This window comes from Macrobrachium rosenbergii, chromosome 33 (assembly GCF_040412425.1).
Source record: "Macrobrachium rosenbergii isolate ZJJX-2024 chromosome 33, ASM4041242v1, whole genome shotgun sequence".
Taxonomy (NCBI): domain Eukaryota; kingdom Metazoa; phylum Arthropoda; class Malacostraca; order Decapoda; family Palaemonidae; genus Macrobrachium; species Macrobrachium rosenbergii.
In genome coordinates, this window is record NC_089773.1 from 11235006 (window position 1) to 11251042 (window position 16037).

Here is a 16037-nt window from a genome sequence, read left to right on the forward strand (position 1 = left end):
ATGATTTTTTCTATTTTCAAAAGTGGTAATAGTGATTGAATTAATTTTCTAAGGGAGAATATATAAAATTTTTAATTCTCTGAAATTGAAAATATCTGATCTAATTATATTTTATTTAGAAAAAATATATAATTTGACAGACTTCTTTGGAAGTCAAACTCTCTCTCTCTCTCTCTCTCTCTCTTTGACTTCTCAAAAGAAGTCTGTCTCTCTCTATATATATATAAATAAAGGTATATATATATATATATATATATATATATATATATATATATATATATATATATATATATATATATATATTAATATTTCTATAATAGATTTTTATTTTTCCCCATTTTATATTTATCATTGATGTTATTATTATCATCTAAATCTTCAATATTATTACTTTGTCATTATTTTTCAAGGGAGGGGGTGGGGGAACGTGCCCAAGGGGCGGCTCCTGCCCTGGATCCGATAGTGACGCTTTCATGAACAAAATCCGGGTGTAATGAACCCACCATCATGTACTCGTTATTTTTTCTTATAATGATTTTGCAGAGTAATTTTTGCCGACTTGATTTAGTCAAGTCTAATCTGCAGTTTCCTCCAGTGAACAATCTAAGAATTATACTACTTTCTGTTTATAAAATTAATTGTATTTGTTATACAGAATACAAATTAACTCAAGATTTAGACGAGAACGTATCGTACTCTTTATCTGTTGGGCTTGACGTATTGCACGAAGAGTTGCCAAACGCACGAAATTCCAACCTTTCCATTCCAAGTAAAAAAATGTCTTTAGCCTACCTACATAGATATCAACAGTAATACTTATTTATGGTGAATAATTAATACGTTATCAGGCAATGCAATGCAGTAGTTTAAACATTACTGATATACCAATAATCTTCTCGGAAAGTATTACATCATCCCGAGGTGGACGGGAAATGAACGCGAACCCCATCCCACGGGACTGTCCTTTGATTTAGAGACGTAATTTGTTGTTTACTCGTTTATTTATTGACTTTGAGGCCAGAAATACGAGAATTTATCAAAACGATCAAACGATCGACAAATCTCCTTCGGGTTAATTGCCTCTTTAGATCAAGTTAGCGACAGAACTTAGTGTCCGGTTGGCGGCCTTTGTGAGAAGACGTGTCCCTCCGTCGTCCCTGAAATCAGTCATACGTAAGTTATTTTTAAAGCTTTTTAAATTTTATTTAGCTTGTTAATGAGGTCGAATCATACCCTAACTATCACGTGACAAAGGATTATGAAAGTTGCCCTGACCACCTGACGGTCTTCCCACAACGCGACAAATTTTGGGTAAATTTACCCCACGTGACCCCCTCGGTTATGGTGGTGAGGGGGGGAGGGGGAAATATACCTCCCCACTGATTGTTTTTTTTATTTTTTTCTTGGTTATCATTAAATACTTATCTTTAAATACTCCTTAATAAGCGAAATCAACTTGAGAACTGTCTCCATTCCGCGCAGCCGAGTCAGAGTTGGACATCTTGTGTCTAGAAGGTATAGTATCTAGTTATTGCAATTGTATATATCCTAGACCTTGAAATTGGGTATTTTTGGGGTATTGGGCGTTTTAAGCAGTTAGCCAGACCTTAAAAGGTAGACCTGCTTATGTTTATAGCCTTAATTTTAAAAGATAAGAAGGAAATTTTAAAATTGAATTATTTTCTACACGTTGTTCAATTTAGGAACAAATTGAACAAATTGTAGTTATCAAAGTATTATTAATTGTGCCCAAATACCCCACATTTTATCAGGTGAAACCAAACGTAGCCCTGGCAAGGTTAGGTTAGGGTTGAAAAGGTTGCATTGAAGCATGTAGTCTACTGGGCATAATTTATTTTTTTTTTTATATAATTTATAAATCTTAGCCTGTGTGCCAAACTACTGCATACAAATCCATACAACTTAATAGTAAGGTTGTTGTTGCTCTAGTTACCCCCAGCCAGTTTCAGAAAGCACTGAATGATGGAATTGAACAGAAATCAAATTTAAAATTAGCATAACTCCCCATCTCTGTCTGTCTGATAGTAAATTTCATTTCTAAAATAGCCTAGCCTAGTAGCCTACAGAAGTGTTCCTAGTTTGTATATACTAATGGTTTTTTTCCTCTCACGTAGGCACCCAGACACAATGAAGGGGTCGTGGCTATGTTATATGGTTGGGGCAACCTTCCTTCTTCTTGGAATAAGCACACTGACGAACCCAGCCACAGCCTATGTAACTTCCTTTCCTGATGAACCAGACATTGATGGGAAATGTAAGTACAGTGCTGAATAGCAAACACTTTCTCTGTTATGTAGGTTGATATTGCTGAAATATATTGCCTGAATAACCTTTAAAATTTTGTAGTCGGGTAAGTGTCGCGTATCACCGAGTAATTTCTTCTTCTTCGATACAGTGATAACCGTTGGCATTGCCATTGCTAAGTATCTGGCAGGCCTGATACCTTACCCAGGTGTTAGTGCCCTTATCATTGCCATCATTGATGCCTGGACACCAAACCCAGAGGACAATTACTGGGATCACATCAAGGAAAATGTTGCTGAGATGTGTGGAGAATTCATTAACGATCACAACTTGAAGCAGGTGGAGGTCTACAAGGGAGATCTTATTGATCTGCTCCACAGGTAAGGCCTAGTTGCAACCCCTTTCATTCCTTTTACTCCAGCTCTGTTCATATTCTTCTTCTTCCATCTTACTTTCCTCAACCCGTTCCCAACAATTGTTTCGTAGTGCAACTGCGAGGTTGTCCTCTGTTACATCTTTAAAACTGGCTTTGAGTTTCCCTTTCAGCGCTGAATGGCCTCACAGGTCTTGGTGCTTGGCCCTTGGCCTAAATTTGATATTCCAGTTCTATAGGTAAGGCTTTATATGTCAATAAATACAAATGGTTGCATGCACCATCTGCAACACTTGCGCCCATAAACCAGGCCATTTGTTGCACTGGATGATGTGAGGATATTTATAAAATATTTTGTTCCATACAGATACACCACAAACCTCACGATTTATGTTTAATGTCCAGAAAGGCAATATAGAATACTTGAATCATAGAATTTCTTTACTGCTATATTAGTAAGGCACCATATTCTCAGCTCAGTTTTGAAAGTGGGTGAATGGTTACCTTTATTCATTTTGTTGAGTTTCCATTTTAACCTTGCTTTCACAGAGAAATGTTGAATGGTTGCATTTTAACAGCAAAGCCATGGACTTCAGCTATGTTGCACTAGACTTGCATCCTGTTTTTAGTCAGTGAAACAATCATTGACCAGCCATGAACATTTCCTGAGACTCTTTGTATTTTGCATTTAAATAATTAAGCAGACCCATAGCCCAGTAGAGTAAGCATCAAGCTTAGTGACATCCTTTTTCTGATGTTGGTTCTAAGGGGTTTACATTGTAGGTTCTAAATGTTTCTCATATTTGATAATTGAACCCTTCTGTTAATGACTGTTGACAACATTATAATTGAATGTGTGTTCTATGGTTGATTTATAGTTCCTGGCAATCCTACCAAGTTCCAGACACTTAATCTTTACATGTCTTGTTTTATATTTTTGTTTGCTGTACAACTCCATTTAGTGATTTTGTATATTTTTTCTTACCACCACCAAAATGGACCATTGCTATTACTACTACAGAAACTAGGAGCATATTTCATTAACCTCATTGCACCTTTATTTTCACTCCAGGTATGAACGTGCTCCAATCATCAGTGATGGTACATACCCAGACAAAAATATGATGGCAAATGCCCTTAGTACGTCCATCATTGCAAATAGATTTCTAATCGAAGCAGCCGAGATGCCTTGGTCCATGTCCATAGACTTTGTTGATGTGTCAAGCGTCCATATTCTTATTCTGAAGGTAAGAATAGGGGTTGTAGTTTGAAATGATAATGCTGAATCATAGATGAATTGAAATTTTTCAAGATTTACTCAGCCATATATTTTGTCCTAGGATAAGTTGACATGTTGAGAAACCTTGTACAAGCTGAAATGTTTTGTAACTATTTTTGAATTTCACATTCATGGTTTTTTTTTTATTTTTTTTTTTTTTTTGTAAACTGGTTCATTCCTTTGCAGTTGTATTTGGTTGTCTTTGGTAGAAGTTTTTATAACTTCCATTGTTAATGTTTTACAATGGTTAATTTATTTGGCATCCAGTAATCATCACATGTTCTGAAGCTTTCCTGTTAATAACCAAAGTGTAATCACTGCTGTGTTTTAAGAGTGATCCTGATTATGGCATACATTGTACTTTAAAGGTTCCAATTCTATAGGCACTGGGGAATGTGGTTTGTAGAAGGAAAGGTTTAGAGATTTAACCCTAAGAATTCGTGTAAGTGAAACTGGAACCTAAATACTGGAATTTGTATCACGATCCATTTTAGAGTTTTCCTAGGAAGTTTTATAAGGAAACAGATGAAAAATAAAGGCAGAAGGTAAAGTTGAGGTGCTGGAGAATGTGGCAGAAAACCTTTTACAAAGCTTATGTGCTGTATAAAGCTCATTCATTAATTTTACGAGGAGAATTCCCGTAGTCACACACTTCACCGTCTGCCTGTATACATCTTACAACGCCATACTAGGTCCTACAAATATTTCTCATTTGGTTTGAGGGGATATTGTTTTGACTTGGGAATATTTTTTCTCTATGTTTCAATTGTTAATGTCATCAGTTTTTCAACTCATGAAGTTATTTTAAATCAGGTAATCGGTGTTTTGCATTTTTCAATCTTCGGACCTATTATAAGAGTATGTTTTCAGTTCTGGAAAGTATTAATTTTTTATTTTTGTGCAAGCTGCAAATTGAGATTAATTTTTCATTCATTTATTTTGAGGAGATGTTGGCTTGAATAAGATGTTTATTATGCAACATGCAGTGCGGATAAGGTTTGGATTTTACAAGGTTCCCTGCTGTTCACAGGATGCTGCTGAAACCTATAGTTCCTCAGGGGAAGTTTCTAAGTGGTGGGGTGACCTGTCGACGGAACTCCACCATTACATCAAATATGGAGTAATGCTGCAGAACGTCACCAAGCAATGGCGAGACTGCCAAATTGAATGTCAGTTCCAGAGAGCAACCCAAGCCTGTTTAGATTTTAGGTGGATGGGCATTACATGTTACGACAAGTTTGAGGTAAGTGGGCCATTCAGATGATGACTTTGATAAGCAGGGTTTGAATTGATTTCATATTTTGAGTTGTTGCATTATCATTGAGGAATTGAAGCTTACTAGTATTATCATTGTAACTCCATTATTGTGTGTTTGTTAAATAGATTCAGACGATACTACCCATTCTTTTATATTTTAGGTCTCGTACTGTGAATAGCATAAGGATAATATATAGTGTGTGCATATTTCCATCTTCAAATAAGGGGAATCTAGGCCTATTCATAAGTTTGCTTGGAAATTTGAGGCCACTACAGTGTACAACAGTAAATGCATTCATAGTTGCCGTCTGGTATTAATGAAATTTGCCATATTTCCCTCCTTGAAAACATTAAAAATAGTAGCATTTTAGCTTTGGGTTTTGTACTTAAAAGTTTATGTAGAAAGTTCTTGCTATTGTCATTGTTGCTGGTGAGAAAAATGAGAGAGTTTGTCAAATTACTAGTTTTAAAGAGTGCTTTTGTTTGTTTGAAATTGGGAAGTCTTTCATTTGCTGAACCTCACATTAGACATTATGTTTAGTATCCCCTTATCAGACAGTTATCAGACTTTTGTTTACAGTTTTATTATTTAGTACAGTCAAGACTGAGGTTTCATTTTATGACTGATAGCAAACAGTGCGTATGAAATGTCAAAATAAAAGAGCCCATTGTAATAATTGAACATAGGCCCAATTTGTTAGTAATATATAAAAATGTTTTGGTAACATGAAAAGTTTGAAATATTTATTAACTGCAGAACAAGGCATGTTTTTTTTAATAAATAAACAAAAGTTTCTGACACCAAAATGTGGAGTTACGTTCTGGGCAGCCGTATGTTGAATTGTTCGTGAGTTGGTTACTGTACTCTTCACACCCATCTGAGTACGGTGTGATATGAAGTCAATACAGTACTGTATGTTTTTTCATCCTAAAACACAATACGCTTTTCATACAGTTATAGCCAAAGCAGAATAGACGTGCAGAACAAATTTTAAAATTGCAATTGGCAAAGGGAAGCACTCTGAACACGAATTTAATTTGAGATCCCAATTGTTCGTATCCGAATGTTTATAAGTTGAATGTATGTAAGTAGGGTGTTGTCAGTATACTGACAAAAAGACCTTTATGTTTATTAAGAGCAAAGTAAAATGACTACATTAATGTCAATAACAGAACAAATCACTTGTTCAGGAGCAGATTAAAGGACACTTTTGTCAGTAATAGCAGTTAGGGAGAAACACATTTAGAAATTTGTATTTGATATTATGTATGCAAATCATAATAATGTCACTTTTTCTTTATTTTCTTTATTAGATCATCGATCATGTGGACAGCCACAGCGAGACCTGTTACCAAGTCCACCCTGACAGCCCTGATCAAGGTTCATGTGCCAGTTTCTGCAAGAACTATCAAACCCACATTGATCAGTCATCGCAGAAATGGTTCTACCAGAATGTCGGATCTGTGGTTGAGGAAATGGAATCCCTTAAGGTGAAGGCTGATGAAATGGCTCAACATGTGTCAAAGTAAGTGTTATAGGAAAGTTTTTGTTGGGTACTTTTATTTGTTTTGTATGCTGAATGTGGTATTTTTTGTTAAAGGATATTGTGAATGTAGACATTTGATATTACATTCTGCATTACTGTTTTTGCTTTAGCTATCCCTAGTTTGTTGTATTTGCATGGTGAAATAATTAGAATAGATTCAGTGTTTGAAATTTTTGCCTAGCTTTTTTCATACATTTTTATTTATTTGAAGAGTGTAGGTAAAGGGGAGAGTATTAGGCTTCACATTTGTTTCCTCATACTAAATAGCATTCTAGTCATTTATTTGAAAACCATGTCCATCAAACACACCTGTGTTTACTCCTCACCGAGAAGCCAAACCCAGTGATTGTATTTGCCTATCTATTATGAATTAGTTGAACAAGACCAGAGTCATCTCAAACAAGAGTTTACCGTAAGTGATAGGTCCTTGAATTAAAATGAAAGTTGGAGCGAGGTAAAATTGGCGAGAAGACACAGATAAAAAGTTATAGGCAGAAAGCTTGCAGCTGGGGGTATCCAAAGGGTCACTGGAGCATGTTCCCCCTATGGGGTCTCAGTGAGTGAAAATTGAAAGTTCTCGTATTTTTCATCCTTGTGTACTTCCACTTAGAAATCTCGTGTTATATTCTTTGTTGCTTTACCCAGTGAAGGAATAGATAAAAAAAGGAGTAAGGAACGATCATAGCCTAGACTTGAAAGGAGGCAAAACTCTAACAGCATATTGGAAAGCACTAAACTAAAATATTAAATAATTAGAAATAGGCAAAATTAGAAAACACAGGGGAAACTAAATACTAAGCAAGAAAAGAAAAGTGGTATACTTATTCATTCTTACAGTTAAAAATTTGACATTGGAGCAATACAAAGACAAGTAGAAAGGAAGAAAAATTCTAGAAAGATAGGTTTAGCACTTTTACCAACTGAGTATCTGAAGGATAACAACAGTTTTGTGATTAAGGGTTGGTGAAGCCAAGCTCAGTGAAGGTCTCATACTACCCAATCACAAATGTTCCCCTTCTGCTTGTCAAATTTTGTGCATTGTTAGAATAAATCATTATGTACTTTAATTGTTCTGCTTATCCAGTTTTCTGCTGTGCTGATGTTCTAGTTTTGCTGTGCACGCTTAGGATCTTGAATGTTGTTTGTAGTTATTTGGTGCATTACAGTGTATACTACACATCTTAAGATTTCAGGTAGACAATTTTCAGGCCAAATAAGTGGCAGGGTTTCTCATTTTAGACAGTGTTTCATCCAAATCCATCCCAGTATACCATCCTATTCCTTTGCCTTGTCTCTTCACCCCACGTCCAACGTGCTGTAGATGACGTGATTTTTTAGAGGTTTACAAATATTTTCACGCCTCTTCTCTCATCTTAAGGTTTGGAAGTCATTCATCTTTGCTGCCTTTTTTTTTTTTTTAAACATATTAGTAACAAAAGATGAAGAAGGTTCTTATATTTCCTTTCCATCAGAATGTTAATGTAGGTAAAAGTGAGGGTTTTAATTTCAATTGACACTTTCACCAGTAGAGAGAAGCTGAGTTTATTTTTTTCTTGGCAGGACAGTTTGTTTGGAAATACACATTGTGAATATGCTCTTGCAGACACTGTATAACTGAGAAGAGAAAAGCTATTATTCCTCTGAAATTCTCATTCTGTGATACTCTGTTCATGCTTGTAGTTTTATTGTTAGGAAAAGATGGAAATTACTTGTTCTGTGGTGTGCTCGTTTTCTTTCAGAAGAGGCGTCTGTGTAAGATAGCTCTGTGTGTTTTTATTGCCTTGTTTCAAGTTAAGCTTGGTGATTTTAAATGTCACGTGTACAGTTTAATGTTGGTACTGGTTGCAGTGAAGATTCTTGCTCGCATAATTTAGGAATGTGCTGCTGTAATACCACACTGTAGGCATTATTACTTAAGGTTCTTTATAGCATGCCTTCGGCCCCTGGCTGCAACCCCTTTCGTTCCTTGTACTGCACCTCCTTTCATATTCTCTTTCTTCCATCTTACTTTCCTCAACCCTCTCCTAACAATTTTTTAATTATCCGACTGTGAGGTTTTCCTCCTGTTGCCTTTCAAACTTTCTGTCAGTTTGTGTTTCAGCGCTGAATGTCCTCATTGCATGGCCTTTGGCGTAAATTTTATAGTCAATCCAGTTTACTGATGCCAAGTGTATAGCCAGAAAATGTAACTGTTTACTCTGCAGTCTGATCAAACTAATAATAATAATGCTATTAGAAATGGAAATACAGTAAGCTAAATTAACTAATTCAACGTTTCTGTTGATGCATATCCTGAAAGGTCTTTTTAAAATGGAAGCAAGTTTCATTTAAGATTTTTTCACTTCCAGATATTACAACACTTACACTGAAGACAAATAGGTCCTGACATTTTAAAACAGCGATGTAGTTATCCGTCAGGTTGATTAGTTGTTTTGATTTAATAACAAAGTACTTGTCGTATGGGAACCAAATGCTGTAGGATAAGTACTTTGCATGTTTATATTAATGTTTGCTGCTGCACCTTGTACACCATTTGTAATTTTGCACTGGATTTCACTGAAATATATACTGTGGATTTCTAAGTAGAATATTTTGAAAGGAAGGAGAAAAGGATTGATTTTTTCAAGAAAAGTTTTTATCACAGGAAAATCTTATTTTAACCAACTTCTTATCCAAGGTGAAATGGTATTCCAATTTACTCGGAGAAAGGTCTTGCTATAAAATTTTGACCCTAGCAAGGTGATTGTACTGCTTCAATAAAGTTATTAAGTCATTATCTCGTTTAAAAATATTCTTAAGTTGCTTTATCCTTCATGTGTTCAACATTCCATGCAACACTGTAAGGTAACTTCTGATGTATGAAGACTGTCCCTGCCTATTGTTAACCAAACAAGTATCTTTTTTGTATCAAAGTGGTTTTTCTTCACACAAACCAGGATCTTTTTTTGTACCAAAGTGGTGTTTCTCCAAGGATGGAGGATGAAAGGAACTGTCTGGAGAAGATTGAAGTTTTCTATGAAAAACAGGAGTGAGATTGACATTTTATTATATTGAATGAATTGGTGGGGTGAGCCTGGATGACTGTGTTCGTAAAAAAAACAAAAAAAAATCTGTATGAAGAACTTGGTGTATTGTGCATTGCCACACTCCAGCCGTATCTCAGCCCAGAGTAACCATGTATCCAGGCAGATTAAGATGCATGCAACCAATGTTGTTAACTTCTTGCACAGATTGTTTAGCTTGGTAAAACAAACAAAAGCAAAGTTGGGCTTGTAATAGAAGGACCTTCAAACAGTAATTGCTTTGTCATAATCTTAGGTATCCTGTGATGGTCATACGATACAAACTTGGCCATGTATCTTGTGTCCTTTGGCCTGAGAACTGACCAACACCTGAGTAGAAAAACGCTGCACCTGAAGACGCCAGTCATGTATAATCCAGAGTGTAAGATAGATTGCATCAAGATAAGAAGTACTAGTCGTTGATTAACAATCAGTTTTTGGGTCGTCCATAGATAGGGAGATGTCTTAGAAGTCCTTTCCTTGTCAGAGGAAAGGGTATTGAGCTACGGGTTGCCTTATATTTATCCAAGATTTTCTTATGACCCCTGGTTCAATTGCCTCATGAGTCACTAAACCAGCCAAACCTACTTTATTTTGTTGTTGTTGGTGACTGTAGTTTCTGCAGTCATTTGAATTCCACTCTTGAAATCAAGTTTAGTTGTCTTTTGGGCTCAAAGTACCACCAAAGGTCAAACAAACAAGGAGGTTGCATAATGTAACAGTATGTTTCAAACTCTGAAACATTATTTGAATGAAATGAGATCCTTATGCACAGTGACAGCTGGCAGCATTGAAGATGCTTATATCAATATGAAGCTGAGGAAAAAAAAAAGAGAAGAAAACTAAAAATCTAGGATTTTCCCAAACATGACACAGGGTTAAGGAGTTTGGAAGAAGGCAGCAGGTAATTTTAATGCCCAGCTGACTTTAAACTAACAGAGTCTATCCATATGGCTGCCATAAGGCTTCTATGACAGAAATCTTTGGGGTACCTTGTTGAAACAAGTATGTACATGAAAAACAGTGCGTCCCTTAGGCAGTAACAAATTTTTGTTTGATTTTTAACCTCTAAGGGTGACCTTTGCCCTTACTCTGCACACTGGCATCTTTAGTGAAGTGTGCAAGCCAAATATGAAATGTATATCTTTTATAGTTTAAAAGTTATATGATTTCAGACTAACCTTAATGGGCAGATTGACACACACAGCTGGAGAGAGACAGACGGATATGTGAATTATTAGATGGAATTTGACAGTAAACCAGGGGTATGAAAAGTCAATGTCTAGTTTAGCCTCCTTAATAATATATTCCTGAAGAATAGCACCATGGGATTAACCCTGTTGCCATGTGAAAGTATGGAATAGTACTGACTGAAAAACCATCTGACACGTTGCTAAAAAATATTAGTTCTACTAGGTACTCCGTCAGCCAGCTTCTAACTCAGCGTGAACGTGACCAGAAGCCGGGAATTCTGATCTATAAAGTACATCTTCCATGAACGGTGTATTTACATGAAACCTCCCTTAAATAAACTTAGTATCCGTACCCCAACGAATGAGACCAGGTCACTTCATCAGTAATGTACGACCCACAGGATGTGAAGCTCCCTCTTTGCTAGAAAAGTTTTCGGTTTGCAGACACCCTCGTGCACAGTTGTGGTCATGCCTCATCGGGCGAATTTTTTCGCACAAGAAATTTGTTCCCAGAATTTGTTTCAGGATTTGCAGGTCCAGCTTCAGTTTAGCAAGTGGTGTTTAGCAGCTTGAGATCTCAATGGCTTTCTGGCACCAGTTCCAGAAGAGGTTCAAACTCAAAGATGTGTTTGTGGCAGAATGAGGATAGTCTGATCTAAGATTTCCCCATGATTTCTCAGTGCTCACTGATACACCTGTTTGCAGCCGCCCCAAAACTAGGGTGGGCCATGAATCTTCTTAACCTACAAGCCACCAGTACATGGACTGGACCACATGAAGCAGCACATTAATTTCCTTGAGCTGAAAGTGGTACTTCTAGCTCTTTGGACTTTTGGATAGCATATCTGTAATGAGGTACAAGATTGTGGAGTCGCATCCGACAACTCCGCAATGGTAATTTATCTCTAAAATCGGGATCCCAAGGAGGACAGTGTTAGGATCTCTGCTGTGTAGTGGTCTGGATGTGCCAGACATTATAACAGTGGTGTTCTGTTGCTTAGCACATGCTGGCAAGTTCGGGACTAGGTGTGAATGGTTGCCAGTTTGAAGGTTACATTTGTAGCTTCAAGGTGGCTGCAGCAGGAATGGCTTCCTGACCTTATTTCACTGTGTAGATGTGACGGCTTGAGTTAAGATGGTTCAACCAGAACCTGAAAATGAGTCTTTTCTGCTTGGGCGTTAGAGCAAGTAGCTAAGGATGTTGCTAGATCATGTAGAGAGAAAACAGAGAGTCTTGGTCAACCAAAATGTGGCCTGCGATTAGTTTGCTGGGGTGAGCCTTGATCCAGTCAAAGTCTGTATAGCCAAACATAGCTGACTTTTTATTATACAAGTCAGTTACAATATCTGTCAAAACTAAAACGTATAAAATAAAAAACTATTAAAGAATTTTTTTTAAATGCTTTTATTAAAATGCACTAAAAAGTAAAAATTAATTTTTTGAGACCCCAGGATTTTCTTACAGTAAATCATGTTTACAAAATGATTAATTGTAAGAAAATCCTGGTGTCTCAAAAAATTATTTTCTACTTTTTAGTGCATTTTAATAAAAGCATGTTCAAAAATTTTTGTTTATATTTTTGTTTATTGGTCTTAAGGTATAACAAGATGATATATCCACTTCAGCAGTAAAGGGCTGTGCTTGCTAAAAGAAGGAAATCCCTTCTAGAACTAAAGGTCCGTCGAGACACTCGAGCACAGCTCGATGGGCACCGCCCGCAAACGAGCAAAGCCCACGGGTACAACTGCAGTGTTGTCCACACAGTGCTGAGCTGGCCCAGTCAAACCCGGGCACAGCCAGAGTGTGTGGTCGTTCAGGCAGGACCTGCAGACTGTATGTGGTACAACTACCAGTATGGCAAGGGTGTTCCCGATAAAGTTTTATTAAATGTAGAACATGAGGTCTTGACCACTGATCCGTAGCAGAAGCAGAGACAGACATGTCTGTCAAAAACTAGAGTGAACAATGACAACCTCTTCCCCTTGCCTCCATAGGAAGACTCGTGTGTCTGATTAATCTTGCCTTCAAAATAGTATTTTCCAGTGTTCACTTCATTCAGACATGCGAGAGAACTCCACACACTTGACACTGTACAGTATTTACTTATTTTAGGAGTGTGCTTCAGTCCGGTTATCATTTGCTCTGAATTTCATTACCAAGGCTCATCCTGTATTTAACCAGTATCATTCCACAGCTCATTTTGCCATTTCTTTTCTTGCTTAGGCTAAAAGTGACGACAATAACTTTCCTACTTCCGGTTAGGGTCATGCAGCCTTGTCTTCAAAAGACTAGAGATTAAGAAAGACCTGTACGGATGATTTTTATCAACAGGATAAATTAAGAAACGTATCTTAAAAAAATTCCATTTGCTTGTTGAGAAAAGTAATGATGAGGGTGTATGAAGTTGTTTCTGAGGATCAAAGTGTCCTGCTTAGAGCTACATCCACATCTGTTTTTGAGAAGAAATATGGGCATCAATGCATTTATGATGTCTGGCTCATGGAGTGGTGTGTCCACTTTCGTCAAGCTTTCCCAAGGGGCCTTTACTCATAGATCTGATTAAAGTATACTTTCAGGACAAGTTTTAACTGCTTCAGATGTTGGAAGGGTCATAGGTGGTTCATCTTATTAACTTTTGTATTACAGCATGCACTGAGGCATATCATCTCTAGATTTGCCTATACATATTACAACTCTTATTTTAACTCTTGTCTTTAATTACAGTCTGTCCTTTTTGGCCAGTTTGGTTCATAGTACATCTATCACTCCCTGAACTCCTTAGTCCACCATAACTTTCCTACTTGCTTTTAAGTTTTTTTTGTTCCAAGAGCAAGCTCTCTCCCTCTTGAGTTGCTAATCAGGCTGATGTTAATGTAATGCAGGGTGTCACTGCACGGCGAGAGCAATTTACGGCAGATTTAATCGTATGACTCGTTTTCACCATCGTTAACGGTGTTTTACAGTGCCGTAACTTGATGTTGCATCAAGCTGTGACGGCAAGAACGGGCATCAAGTTAACGTCACTTACGGTGCTGTAGTTTGATGCAGCATCAAGTTCAGTCTGTCGCTGCTTTCCAAGTAATGTCAAGTGAGGCAGTTGACTACATACTTGGGACCCAAGGGGGCTCATATGGATCATCCTGTTTGGAGGAGCAATAGTTTCTCAGCTAGGAAATGTGTAGGATCTTCATTCATGATGCACAAATGACTTGTAAATGTATTGGGTTTATGTGAAAACTAATTTTGTATCAGAATAGAACTGAGACGTCAGCTTGATATTTCTCTTTTCCTACAGGAGTGAGGTGGTTATGGTAATGCTTGATGGTCAGGAGGATCTGAATGCTACTGTGTTGGAGGATCTGAATGCTACTGTGTATCAGGCATTGCCGGTGGCTTGTGGTTGCGTCAGTGTCAATCCTGCCAAGGGACATCTGATTGTGGTTTGGGCAGTCTTCTTCTCCCTTAAGTACATGTTTTAGATTACAGCCTAAAGTTTTAGGTTTGGATCTAATTGCTTTCCTCACTTGAAAGATTGTGTTCATTTTGACTTTTACAAACTGTTTGAACAACAAGAGTTCATGCTGGCACAAGACCAGTTAAACTTGATAAGAACAACCGAGTTTTTTCTTGTAAGTAGTTTGTAGTACTACTGTATATAATTTGTTTTCTTTTCAAGTGGCGATTGATTTGTACATGAAAATGAAAAGTTAAAGTCAAAATGTAGCCACCACCAATTTTGAGTGTCTATTGGCCAAAAAAGATTTCAGGGATTACCAGTGCCTGCCTTTACGACTGCAACTTTCACTTTTGTTCATGGGTTTTAACTGTGATACCTGATTTCTCTTCAGATTTTGTTTTTACATAATTTGTTTACAAAATTTTAGTCTAACTAATCTCAAGTTATACAATTACTGTATACATTTAACATAATTTGTCTACACGACATGTAGACATGGTATAATGTAGTGTAAGGTTTTATATGTTATTTTCAATATCATTAAGTATTGAAACAGATATCTGAAATTGAAGTACTGGTTACTTTGCGATTGAACAAAGTAAATTGGTGTTTATTTACTGCCAGCAGTAGATTATTTCAGTTATTTAGTTAGCTATTAAACAATTCTTTAGTCAAGTGAGATAACCAATGGCATTGCAAGATTGAAATTCTAAGAGATGAGTAAGTAGTATGTTATTAAGTTCAGAATTGTTTGAAAAGGTTACAGAATTGTTTGTAAGCAAATGTAAATCCTCTTTTATGTGGACTTGAATGATGTGATGAACTGGGAAATGCACACTCATATGCTTTGTAGTAGGCATGTTTCTACTATTATTTAGCTTATCGGTGTACAAAAGCATCTAAGCACAGAACAATTTTAATAGCTGCTAGTTATGGTAGAAATTTCAACTAGCCATGGTGGTTTGTTACTTTCTGTGTAGGAAACTTAAGCTCAAGTTGGGCTAGGGAAGGTGATCAACCACGAGGCTAAGGTCTTATAACTGTGGTGATTGTATTTTGCGATCTCAGTTGCACTGATTGGAGTTGTGGTGATCTTGATTTGATAATTGTAGTTGTAGGGATCTAGACAAGAGTAACTTTATAATTAGGGATGTTGACTGCATTGATTGTAGTTTTGGGATCTGATCTTTAATGGAAAGTAGTTGTGACTGCAGTTGCTCTTGAGGGCATGCTGAGGTTTCATTGCTTTCAGTGTGTGTCAGACCTGATGTTATAAGTGATGCAGGCATGATTAAATTGGATGGTGAAAAATGTGTAACAGTCTCATGTTGGACTTGGGCAATATAGGATATAGAATTTAGGCCAAAGGCCATGAGCTTGGACCTATGAGGTCATTCATCCCTGAAAGGGAAATTGACAGTAAAAGGTTTGAAAGGTGTAACAGCTACTTCATATTTCAGGTGCGTATTTGCTCGGTAAGACAGTTACTGTAGTGCTGTATTGATAAATGAAAGCCGTTAATAATTTTAAATATTTATTCTTGGACAACATAAGAACATAACCATAAAAAAATGGATTTTTTGTTTAACTGATAAAAATAAAA

General features: G+C 36.8%; 1 protein-coding gene across 2 annotated transcripts; it reads left to right on the forward strand.

The window, feature by feature from the left end:
• Nucleotides 1-908: 908 nt before the first annotated feature.
• Nucleotides 909-9495, forward strand: LOC136855924 (uncharacterized). Of its 2 annotated transcripts, none has more exons than XM_067133399.1 (7): nt 909-1173; nt 2136-2275; nt 2417-2645; nt 3711-3885; nt 4948-5160; nt 6489-6700; nt 9070-9495. In XM_067133399.1, the coding sequence occupies exons 2-7, from the start codon at nt 2149-2151 to the stop codon at nt 9098-9100; spliced, it is 987 nt and encodes a 328-aa protein (XP_066989500.1). In that variant the 5' UTR covers nt 909-1173; nt 2136-2148; the 3' UTR covers nt 9101-9495. The 2 variants fall into 2 exon arrangements, with proteins under 2 accessions (XP_066989500.1, XP_066989499.1); XM_067133398.1 differs by having other exon boundaries at nt 919-1515.
• Nucleotides 9496-16037: the final 6542 nt, after the last annotated feature.